Raw genomic sequence first — 12,427 nt, forward strand, 5'->3', positions numbered from 1 at the left:
AACTGGAACCTTCTTTCTAGAATGACAAACACTGGTTAGGTTTTATGTAGCACTTTCTGCCAGGTGTCCTAGAGACAGAGAAGACTCTTCCAAAGGAACATCGCTCGTATAATTTGGAATCATCTTTTTCCGTTAGCCAGCTATGCCCAGAGATAAGTGCAAGAGTAAGCTGGTCGTGTCTTAGGGGCTACCTCTCAGTCTGCAGGGTGCCTGTGGGTTCAAGAGAGGAAGACAGAGCACTGCAAGGGGTGTAGGGCTACAGGAATCACAGGCCTGTGGTTAAAATGACAATGTGTTCAGCACATATCATCAGAAAACTGCTATTTTGCTTTGGGGATAAGGTCAGAATGTTGAGACATTTTGGATAAGTCAATCAATTCTATTGTTTTATTTGTATGACTTCTTCAAAACAAGATTTTATTTAATATTTGGGCTTTGGAGTAAGTGGGAAAATACACATCGGCTGACAGGAAACTTCCTAGAAATGTACACCCTAGGGATCCCTGGGTGGCGCAGTGGTTTAGCGCCTGCCTTTGGCCCAGGGCGGGATCCTGGAGACCCGGGATCGAATACGACGTCGGGCTCCCGGTGCATGGAGCCTGCTTCTCCCTCTGCCTATGTCTCTGCCTCTCTCTCTCTCTCTCTCTCTGTGACTATCATAAATAAATAAAAGTTAAAAAAAAAAAAAGAAATGTACACCCTAAATAAATGTACACCCTAAATAATCCTCTACCAGGGATTAAAGATCAATTTTAAAACTAAATTTGAGAAGGCACGTTTTCAACTTAAACACTGTAAAATGACTGGTAGCTTAAGTTCCTACTGTCAGGACTATGTTGCGCTGAATTGTAACACTAAGATGACAAGGTGAAGTTCAATTCTCTGGACAGAACAAGAGGAAGGTGAATTTCCTTATAATTTTGGAAAGAATGAGAAAGCTGGAGAATGCAGAGAAGACCATACAAGAGGACAATTGTCCATCTGAATTACTTATGGGGTGATCCAGGCAAAGACACCCATAAAGAGGATCAAAGTTTGGTGAAGATGAAACTGAGAAAAAGGGAAGGGCAGAGTCGGGCAGCTCAAACTCTGAAGCTCATGACACAACTGGAGTTGGACGGTATTAGTGGAACGCTTTATTCTCTTACGTGAAAGCCTATGTCTGGGCAGAAATACTTTAAGAGAAGCTTTGCACTTCCGAGCAGTAATAGAGATAACCTCCTTTTGAAAATCTTTGACATTAAAAAATGTGTGATACCACAGGTATATTAAATCATCACAAAAGGATTGTTCTTTTAAAGTTATTAATTATGGAATGCCTTTAATAATGAACTTTCCCTCAATCATTTCATTTTATTTCATCTGCACAAGTTCCACTGACAGGTATTTATGTCAGGAAAACAACTATTGTGAAAATTGAGGTATTATTACCAACGCAGAGCATTAATTTACAGAGAGACATAGGATGTCGTAAGGGCTTTTGTCAAGTGAGATGCCACAGTGTTGCAAAGAAAACAAGGGCCTAGAAGTCAGACTTCCTGACTTCCTAGTCTACCCGACCTTACGACACCACCTTAGTCACTTAGACTTCTGTGACTTCATTTTGTCTTTCTTTTCTTTTTTCATTTTGTTTTTTGTACAAGGACTACCATAAACTAGATGATTTTAAATCTTCTGAAGCTGTGATTTCACTCTGCTCATGGGTTTGGATTCTTAGATTTAGGATGACTTATTTTGAGAATTGCATACAAAATGCTCACTTTTAATCTGAAAATGGGGTAAAAAAAAAAAAAAGGCTTTAACAAATAACCCGTCACGTCAGGAAGAGAACTAGGTTTCATGCTATACCCCAACAATAACCCCAATTTGATTTCAGTTACCAGTTTTGTTAAAAGCAGTTGTGTAACTGTATTGCTATAGTGTAGAAAACGTAATTTATTATTTCTTCACCCCTGTGTTGAAACCATCATTTAAACAAGAAACACTGTGACACACAAGAAATGTCTTCATCATACTAGAATTTCTAGTCAGTCAGTCATGACAGGGGTACAAAAGAACCTGGTAGACATACTGAGTTTTTCTACTGAAATTCCAAGATAATGTCTCCAAATGCTGACAAGCTAAGGAGGGGAGCTTACCTTGTGCTGGAGAAAGGGAACCCACTTGCAGTCTACCAGTTCCTGGCGATACGGTTTTGTAAAGGATCCAACATAAGACACAAATGCTGCCGTAAGGAGAACATCTCCACAGAGGGTCTGCTCTTGAGCTTCAAACGACTGAATAGACTGACACCAGCGAATCTTCTCTGACTGAAAGGCAAAGTTACTCAGATGTAACTGCAGGGTGAACACCAACAACAAACGCTTAACGTAACCACCTTCCAGCTCAGGTTTAGTCTACTACGCTCTGCTGCAAAGCCTTTAGAGGGAAAAGAACTCGACTGCATGACTGTCATCATCTTTCTTACATTTGAAACCCATGATTATGAAGGGAGCTCTCATACTCTCTTCAGGGTAGTTTACTGCAATATGGCATTAGATCTTTCCCATCTCCTTCTTGTTGGGTGCTCTAATTGTCTCTTCAAAAGTTGATAGAATTTCCCATCCCTTTGAGAGTGGAGGGCCAAGGGCTTCAGCCAGGACTGAGTGACATTCGGATTTTTAATGGCACCTTGGCTGCTCTGCATTCCTTCTGCTTTGCAGCAATGGTAGTATACCACCCTACACAAACATTATGTTATTATTTATTTATTTATTTATTTATTTATTTTTTATTTATGATAGTCACAGAGAGAGAGAGAGGCAGAGACATAGGCAGAGGGAGAAGCAGGCTCCATGCACCGGGAGCCCGATGTGGGATTCGATCCCGGGTCTCCAGGATCGCGCCCTGGGCCTAAGGCAGGCGCCAAACCGCTGCGCCACCCAGGGATCCCCAAACATTATTTTAAACATATGGCTATCAGCTGATTATAGACCAAGGGAAAATGACAAATACCACTCATATCAATAATTAAAATGTAAAGCTTAAAGAGCCACCTATCCCGGATGCTATTTTTTTTTTCCGGATGCTATTAATTAAAGAAGAATGCTAGTAGTTACTAAACCCGGGTTATTTCTCTAATATGATCACTCTATTGGTGGAAGAACCTAGAGCCTATCTAAAAAAAAAAAATAGAAATCAGGAGGATTTCACTAGTCTTGAAGACAATACACTCAAAGAACGCTGCTGAAGTCCTTGTATCTAGTTGTATAGCCATTTAAAATCTGATTTCCAGGTTAAGTATGCGGAGGCCTCAATATTGGATTTGAATAAAATTGCAATAAATATCTATGGATTAACTGAAGTATAGCTCACTAACTCACTGTTTCAATGCATGCTAAAATTTGTATTCCATTCTAAGAACATGCAAATTAATAGCAACTGAAAAAAATCAGCAATCTGATAGTACAAGCAAGGAAGAACCCTGTGGAATTCAGCTCTGCTTGTGAAAGAAGAGAGACAACACAGAAAGCAAAAATGATGTATGTCAGAACAGACTGGAATGCCAGTTCCCTGCAAGCTACCATAATACCCACGACATGGAGGTTGTGAGACTACCAAGTGAGAATGGTTATCAAAGCTATTTGAAGATTGTCTCCTTGCTTTGCCTAATAAAGATCACCCCAAGTTAGCCATATAAACACTAAGGCACTTCAACTCTTTAGCCCTTTTTATAGAATTCATTACTTTCCCCCCTCAGCTACAGACCATATATCCATTAATTTTGAAGAGAAATTTCTCATTTGCCTTTCCTCCATCTTTGTTGTCTTTGGATAGCAAATGATAAACAATAAAGTGCACCCACCTCATTCTCCAAAACAGCTTTGAAATTTGAAGATTTACTAAACATAGACTTATTGGCTATTGAAATCGTCAATAATTTCACTATACCACCCATGCAACATAAATCATTACTGACACTGGCTAACAAGGGTTTAAGAGTTGGAACATGTCCTGTAATAAATTTCTAGACAGTTAAAAATCACTATAATTTTATTCTAATGCATTATAGATTGCCTGTAATGTCATCCTGGCTGGGGTGACCCATTTCTAATTTTGAACAGCTGTTCAGCTCAGGAGTTAGTTAATGATTAAATATAAATTGCCTGATTTATTAGTCTGAATGGTTGAGACTATAGCTTCCAGGTCAATGCTATATAGACAAAATCATCAGTCTTGATGCTTTTCAGAAGTTAACTGTCTCCTGTTCTAGTCAGAAAGAATTTATCCTCAAAGAAAAAGGTCTGACATCTTCAATTAATCCTTAAAAAATGTGTGTATACAAATATATATGTAATTTGTTTTTTTGGCTAGTTAATATGATTTCACCTTCTTTCCTCTCCTTGTCTACATCATGAGTAAGTGAAGACTTTGGAAAACATTGCCGTGTGTTAGAGACACATGGTAGAGCCTGTTTTCTCCTTCATAGAAGTTTTGGACATCCGATGCCTACTTACATGGAAGCAGTCTAATTAAATGGCACTTTTTCATTTTCTTCGTTACCTCACAAATGACTAACACTTCAAACTACTTAAATCATATCACTTCCAATGGGAACAGGTGTATACTCCACTAGTAGCAGTGGAATTTCTCAACTGATCTAAGAAGAGTAAATATTCAAAGGGCTACAGATTTTTTTTTAACCAGGAGGCTCCCCAAACTCAAGCATTCACTCATTCAACAAGTATCTCTGGGTGTCCATGATGCGCCAAGGATTATTCTCTCTACTTGGAATCGAGTGGTGCAAAAAACAGATGTACTGCCTGTTCCCGAGAAGCTTATATTCTAGTTAGGGAAAAAAGACCTTCCCCAAAAGTATATGCATTCATATACATACATATATAACTGTGTCATGTAGTGACAAATGCTGTGAAAAAGATAAAGCTGAGTAGGAAGAAGAGTTACGAAATGGGGTGTGTGTGTGTGGGGGGAGGGAGGTATGAGTGTGTGTGTGTGTGGGGGGGGGTGGTATGTGTGTGTATATATGGGCAGAGTGAAACCAAATGATAAGGAAATCGTTTAGCAGCAACCTGAAGGAAGTGAGGGAGCTAGTGATGCCATTTGGAAATGTGTAAGCCATGTGAAGGAAAAAGGCAAAGGCCACAGGTATAAGAGAGACTGACAATATGAGAAAGCACAGGGAGGCCAGTGAAGGTGGAGCCAGAGGGAAGGGGACAGACTTAAGGACAGAGAGGTATCTGGGAGCCAGATCATGCAGGCTAGGGAAAGTCTTTGGACTGTACTTTGAGTTAGACAATGAGTTACTGGAAACTTCTGGGGAAGGGAAGACATGAATGTGCTTAATTTTTTTAATTACTCAGCTGCAAAAAAAAAAAAAACCTAAAAAAAAAAAACTAAAAAAAAAAATTACTCAGCTCCAATAGGGGGAGTAGATTGGGGGGGGCAATGGTGGAGGCCAGGGCAGTACTTGAGGGATGAGGAATGGATGCCTGAACCAGTGTGGGTTAGAAGGCTGGGATCTGGAATGGACTTTGAGGGTAGAGCCCAAACAATATGCTGATGGAGTTGGGGTATGGGTCATGAGAAGGAGAACAAAAACTCAAGACAGAGTTCACAGCTTTTGGCTGTAATCACTGGAAGAACAGACTTGTGATTACTGAGATGGAATGCAAAGAGAAGATTTTGCAGGATGGTCCGTGAATTTATGGTCAATGAACTATGAGTGTTAGAGAGGTGATAGGTTTCAATTTGTAGTAAATTTTCATTTGATTTTTTCAAGTCCACTTTAAAAGTTAGGCAACTGCCTAACCTAGCCTATCCTGACACACATTCTCCCTCCTTTCTTGCTAGGAGAAGTCTGCTTTTCATGAGTAGTGATGTTTCCATCCCCGTGAGATGAACTGTGATCAGCCAAGCCAACGATGAGAACTCTATTCCCCATCTTCCTGGCCTTTGAAGATAGATGTTGTCAATCTAGTTCTGGCTAAAGAAGCATAAGTGGCTGTCTCTCAGATGGGTTTCAAGGAAAACTTCAGTTTTTCATCTTTTATTTATTTATTTTTAGTTTAGTTTTTCATCTTTTAGATGAAAAATCCAGCCACTACAGGTTATTTTCTCTCTCCTGTGAATCTGGAGGAGGAACAGCCATCTGTGACCATGCTGCAGAATGCACGAGCGTGAAGAACCACATGCTAGGTATAGAGAAGCAAAAGGGTACAAAGAGATTCAGTGTCCAATCACTAATTCCCCAAATCAACACTGATAATGGCCTACCCGTGGAACTTTTTGGCCGTACGTGAAAAATAAACTCCTATTTGTTCAAGCCACTGTAAACAACTTCTCTATCACCTTCAGCTAAATGCATTTCTAATAGTTCAGTTATATACTTTTAGGTAGCACTTAAATAAAAATAACAGCTTTGGGATCCCTGGGTGGCGCAGCGGTTTGGCGCCTGCCTTTGGCCCAGGGCGCGATCCTGGAGATCCGGGATCGAATCCCACGTCAGGCTCCCGGTGCATGGAGCCTGCTTCTCCCTCTGCCTGTGTCTCTGCCTCTCTCTCTCTCTCACTGTGTGCCTATCATGAATAAATAAAAAATTAAAAAAAAATAACAGTTTTACTCAGACTTAATGCACATATTGTGAAATGCACCCTGTGAAGTATGTAACTGAGTGGCTTTTAATATATTCACAGACTTGTATGATCATCCCACTAATTTGAGAATGTTTCTATTCCCTATTAGCAGTCATTTCAAACTCTGCCCTCTTGTCCAGCTCCTGGCAACTGGTAATCTGCTGTCTCTGGAACTTTGTTCATTCCAGACATTTCATATACATGGAATAATACAACATGTGGCATTTTGTGTCTGTTTTCTTTCACTTATTTTCATTTATTTTATATTTTCAAGGTTCATTCATGTTGTGATATGTATCAAAATTTCAATCCTTTTTATGGTCAAATAATATTCTATTATATGAATATATTATAGATGAAAGAGCAAATGAAATCTGTGCTTTCCTGAGAACAAAAGCTGTATGTTTTTCTGCCACTCATGTCCAAATAGGAGAAATTTAAAAAGAACTGTTTCAAAAACCTTTATTTTTTTTTTTTAATTTTTTTAAAATTTATTTTATGATAGTCACAGAGAGAGAGAGAGAGAGAGAGAGAGGCAGAGACACAGGCAGAGGGAGAAGCAGGCTCCATGCACCGGGAGCCCGACGTGGGATTCGATCCCGGGTCTCCAGGATCGTGCCCTGGGCCAAAGGCAGGCGCCAAACCGCTGCGCCACCCAGGGATCCCCAAAAACCTTTATTTAATAGGGGTGCCTAGGTGGTTCAGTTGGTTAAATATCCGATTCTTGATTTTGGCTCGGGCCATGATCTCAGGGTTGTGAAATCGGGCTCTGTGCTGGGTGTGGAGCTGGCTGGTCTCTCTCCCTCTCCCCCACCCTGTTGCACTCTTTAAAATAAATAATAAAAAATTTAAAAAATATATATATTTAATAGAATAACTATTAACATTAGTATATCAAGTTACTTGTGAAAAGATGTCACAGGAAAACAACCAACCAACCTACCAGGCTTAATATTAAAAACTCTTCTGAAAAAAAAAAAAACAAAAAACTCTTCTGATGGGGGCACCTGGGTGGCTCAGTTGGTTAAGTGTCTGCCTTCAGCTCAGGTCATGACCTTGGGGTCCTGGGATTGAGAGCCGAATCGGGTTCCCTCTCCCTCTGCCCCTGCTCACTCTCTCTCTCTTAAATAAATAAATTAATATTAAAAAAATGTTCTGATGGTAGAACTTAGTTGCAAGTGTGTATTAAAAGCATCAGACAACAGTTTGATCCTGCAGTTATCCAATACCTATCCTTGGTTTCTAATGTATCTTAGAAAACCACTGAGTTCATGGCTCTATACTAAAAAATGCAAAGAATCCCTCTCTTCTTTCTTTCAGACAGTTCCAACTACAGTATGAAAAGTGATTATTTCCTTTCATTGTTGATTCCATGTCTATTTAGTTATTATTGACAGCAAATAAAGATAAATAAAAAAAGGGGGGTGACGTGAATATTTTAGTTAGAATTTTGGAAGAAAAAGTCAACTTGCCTCAAGTTCTTTGACAAGCCTGTTAGCTAGTTCAATAGTTTTGTTCGTTTGGTTCACCTCTTCTTGACATTGGACTTTCTTGGCTGTTGCTTTTTCAAATGAAGCTGTGAGTCTGCTCAGATTTCGATCCAAATCCTAGGTAAGAGTTAAAATTAGCTTTTTAGCCATTGTTAGGTAAAATGGAAAGAGTATAATCATCTTGAAACATCTATTACCTTCAGGTCAATGAAACCAACCTTCCTGCCTCCTTGACTTTTGCCCCTTTAGCATACGTATGTTGGAGAAGAAGGATTAGTGGTAACAAATACATCAGTGCCACTGGAGATAACCAGTTTCACCATGAGGTCTTTTCACTTGCCTTCTGTACTCCAGCAGAGTGCACACAACCGCTGCGGGGAGGTGGATAGGCCCTCCAGAATCAAACACAGCCTGGGTGCACTGTTCCCTCTCTATTTAACCTAAGCCTCATCTTCCAGTACCACCTTTATTCAGAATAATGGTCATCTTTTGGTTCTCCATCTCTTGACTCTTTTCTTATTTCTCAATGATCCATAACTCAGGCAATGAAGAGGGGCATTAATGACTGAGCCACTTCAGACCTCAGCAACCTGACCCAGCCTGGGCCAATCAGATTTTATCTTCTGGAAATGGGCAACTGAAAGTCAGAGGTATGTCACTGTCTTTAGCATCAAAAGACCTGGAAAGAGGTATACATTTTGAAGGCCACCTGGGCTGGAGAGCAGGGGAAAAATCACATTGGAGAAAGAAAAAGAATAGGAGAAGTCACGCAGCTCTAGGGAGACACTAAAAAATATTCATGGCAGCTTCTCATTTCCTGGATCTCTTTTCTCCTAAGACCAAATCACACTTCTTTCCCTCAGCGTTCCATAAGTTATCCTCAATTCCTTTTTGGCCTAGGTTTTCTAAGTAGGTTTCTGTTACTGATAGCCCCCTCTCCCCCCAGAAAACAACAAAAAACCCCCAAACCCTTGACTAAGCTATCAGTACTTGGGAGACTCCTTACTATAGCATCTTGCTATCTGCCAAGTTCTAACAATCCAAAATAAGATCCGTAACACTGCTTTTGTACGTAAGTGCCAAGTTCCAAGAGAATTTAATAAGGAAACTTGTAGAACACATATCACTTGTAATTTAGAGGTTACATATATTTGTCAATGACCCAATTATATCATTATTTAGTTTATATCGTTAAAGCAGCACCTCTAAAAGAAAAAGATGTGTCTCATTTAAGATTAACATGCAAAATAAGATAAAATAGATGAGAAGTGGAGAAGATAATTACACATCAGCATCTAGAAATCAGATTAAATAATATTTAAACATCTGTTTTAGGTTATTAAAAGGGCTTGTGGTTTTATAAAACACAGGGGCATATGTGAGCTCTGGCATCCAACACCTGTGCTCACGTTTAGATTCTGCTACCAGCTAAGCAGCAGCCATGGCAGACTGGTTACTTAACCTCTCCGTGCCTCAGCTTCATCATCTGAGAAATGGAAATAATGTTACCCAATTCATAGGGCTGACCTACATACACACAGAACTAAGGGATAAAATGATTTATATCCATTCCCTTCATGAAGTTGGCAAGGGGAGCTGGATGTTGGGAGACCACAGTCTCTTGCATTTGTTTCTAGGCCTCTTGTGTGGAAGCACTGGCAGCTTTTGTTCTGGACTCTTTCCTAAGATACCTGCGTAGCAAAGAGGCTCAGAAGACAGAGGCAGTGCTTCTCTCGGTGCCAGACAGAACTGTCTCCTGGGAAGATGAATAAAGATAGGTTTCTTTCCAGGGCAAAAGTTGAGCAGGTTTAGTTGCAGGGCTCTTTATACTGGGGGGCCCTGAGCTTGCCATTTCTCAGCTCTGACACTAACCCACTGGGTGTACAATGTCAGCTTGTCCCCCGTGTGTTAGGCTCACAGGGACTGGGGACCAGAGAACCGACGCACAGCGTCCATGCTGCTGGCTGTGCATCACAGAGGCCCCTGGTCCCTGACCCCCAGGTGTCAGGTCTTCTGCCGCCTCCACGAAACTGTGGCAGGCTAACTTGTTAGCTTGCAAGTAGGTTCCGATCTTGGTTCCTTCACAGGTCTCGACAGGCCCTGGCCTCTCGGGTTCTAGAAGTAAATATAGTGAGAAGGGAGGGACTCAGCCCAAGGGATCCAGCCCGTCAGCTACCCTAAAATCAGTGCCTTGCAAACTTGAGCATGCATCAGAACCACCTAAGAGGCCTGATAAAACCCAGACTCCAAGGCTCCCCCACCACAGTTTCTCAATCAGCAGGTCTGGGATTGGGTCTGAGAATCTGTACTTCTAATGAGTCACCAGGTGATGCTGATGCTGCCACTTTGTGAACCAGGGACCTGACGAGAATGACTTCAGATTTTCTTTATGGCCATCTTTGGGTCCTGTATGTTTGAGAGACTCTGCAGCCTTTTGTCCACTCTAATTCAGTATTTTTTTTTCTCTCAACCTTCAAGTAAAGGCCATCTTTTAGGCTTAAGCTAACAAGTAAAGGGAACAAATGCATACAGACCAACACTGGTATAAAGGAACTGCTATCACAGCATAGATGCTGGTATCAACACATCCCTACTTTGTGAGGCAAGCAAGCAACAGGAGATGTAAAATCGGGAGGAAGGAAAAGTCAGAGGCTGCAGGAAACGAAGGCAAAGCTAGCAAAACTTGTAATTTCACTTGGGTACCAACAGAGAGAAGCTATGCAGAGATACTTTGTCCTTGCCATGACCAGCCATGGCATCTTCACATAGAATTGAACCTTGGTGGGGACCACAGAGACTCTGTTGCATTAGTAACTACTCTTTGGAAATCCATTTGTGGTAGGGGGATCGAGGGGACCCATTCTTCATCAAGACATTTCAATTATTACTCTGTCTTCTTTTCTCTGTGTCTGCAAACTTAGCTTGGAGGCTTATTGATATGTGAGCCTCTGCTTGTACCGCGGGTCTCTGAAAACAACTGACACGAACAATTCTATTCAGCTAGTTGCAGGCTGTGTCCAAAGAATAACTAATCCTGCAACTGCACAAAGTCTTATGTTTGGGATCACATGTGAGGCTGGCACCCTCATCCCTTCTTCCAGTAACATTAAATTGCTTACAATTTCCATGAAGCTATTCACAATAGATGACAACTTTTTTGAAAAAGTTTGACCGAGTTTTGACCAATGAAGATTATTTTTATAAAACTAGTATGTCTATCCTAAATTTGTCTAAAACAGCAGCTATGGACTTGTTTTTCTTTTAATAGTCACCAGGTATTTATTGAACGATATATATGGTGCTGTAATAGGAAATGTGTGTGAACTGCACAGAAAGGAGAGGATGGGCAAGTCACATGGGTGAGGGGGCGACAGGAAGTCCAGGAGAGGAAGCAGTCTGCATAGAGAGGGAGGTGTGACTTAATGGGAGAGGTGCTGAAATTGTCCACATCTTAAGAAAACTTTTGGGGTTATTAACCATCTTATCAGAATAGCTATCAGAGAGAAGACATCTTTTAATTATTGAATAGTAAGATGAGAGCCCAATTTAATCCCTTCCTTGTATATTCAAAGGTCAATACCTTGGGCTCTGCCCTGGAAAGATGATCTCTCTCTTCTTTTGAAAACCTGCCCTTCAAAAAAAGAAAAAAAGAAAAAAAAAGAAAAAAAAGAAAACCTGCCCTTCAATCTGGGAGGTCCTCTCTATTAGGAAGTAACCCCCACACACATTTTTTGAGGGGGGGCAATTTAATAAGTAGTGGCCTTATTAAAGACATCTGCAGGCCTAATTCAGGCCCCATTCTGTAAGAAGCTGAGCTTATCAGCTGCCTGGCTACTCTGAGCACCAGATTCCCTGACCCTCATGGCCTCCAGGTTACCAGCTAAGGGCCCCAGGACAGGATTCGCTTTGTGGCAGGAACGCCCTCAGAACATGGTGAGGTCTGCCCTAAGCTCCTGATGCTCCTTATTCTTCACACTCCCTCTGGACAACCTCCCTACATTCTTAAATCTATATTCTTTTTTTTTAAGATTTTACCTATTTATTCATGACAGATCAGAGAAAGAGGCAGATATATAGGCAGAGGGAGGAGAAGCAGGCTCCATGCAGGGAGCCCGATGCAGGACTTGATTCCAGGACACCGGGATCATGATCTGAGTCAAAGGCAGATGCTCAACGACTGACCCACCTAGGAACTCTCAAATCTACATTCCTGAGCCAGGCCTGCCTCTCAAACTCCAGCTCTTGACAGCTTAACACCTAATATACGGGTTTTCTATAGGAAGAGTGGAAACTCTCCCTAACATT

General features: G+C 41.0%; 1 protein-coding gene across 1 annotated transcript in view; it reads right to left on the bottom strand.

The window, feature by feature from the left end:
• DNAH11 (dynein axonemal heavy chain 11) overlaps nt 1-12,427 on the bottom strand; it is a 324,061-nt gene that overhangs the window by 81,853 nt on the left and 229,781 nt on the right. The window contains 2 exon segments of the mRNA XM_077856567.1: nt 2,139-2,309; nt 8,105-8,239. Coding sequence (XP_077712693.1) covers nt 2,139-2,309; nt 8,105-8,239 — 306 coding nt within the window.

The sequence above is a fragment of the Canis aureus genome, chromosome 18 (assembly GCF_053574225.1).
Source record: "Canis aureus isolate CA01 chromosome 18, VMU_Caureus_v.1.0, whole genome shotgun sequence".
In the NCBI taxonomy this organism is placed as follows: domain Eukaryota; kingdom Metazoa; phylum Chordata; class Mammalia; order Carnivora; family Canidae; genus Canis; species Canis aureus.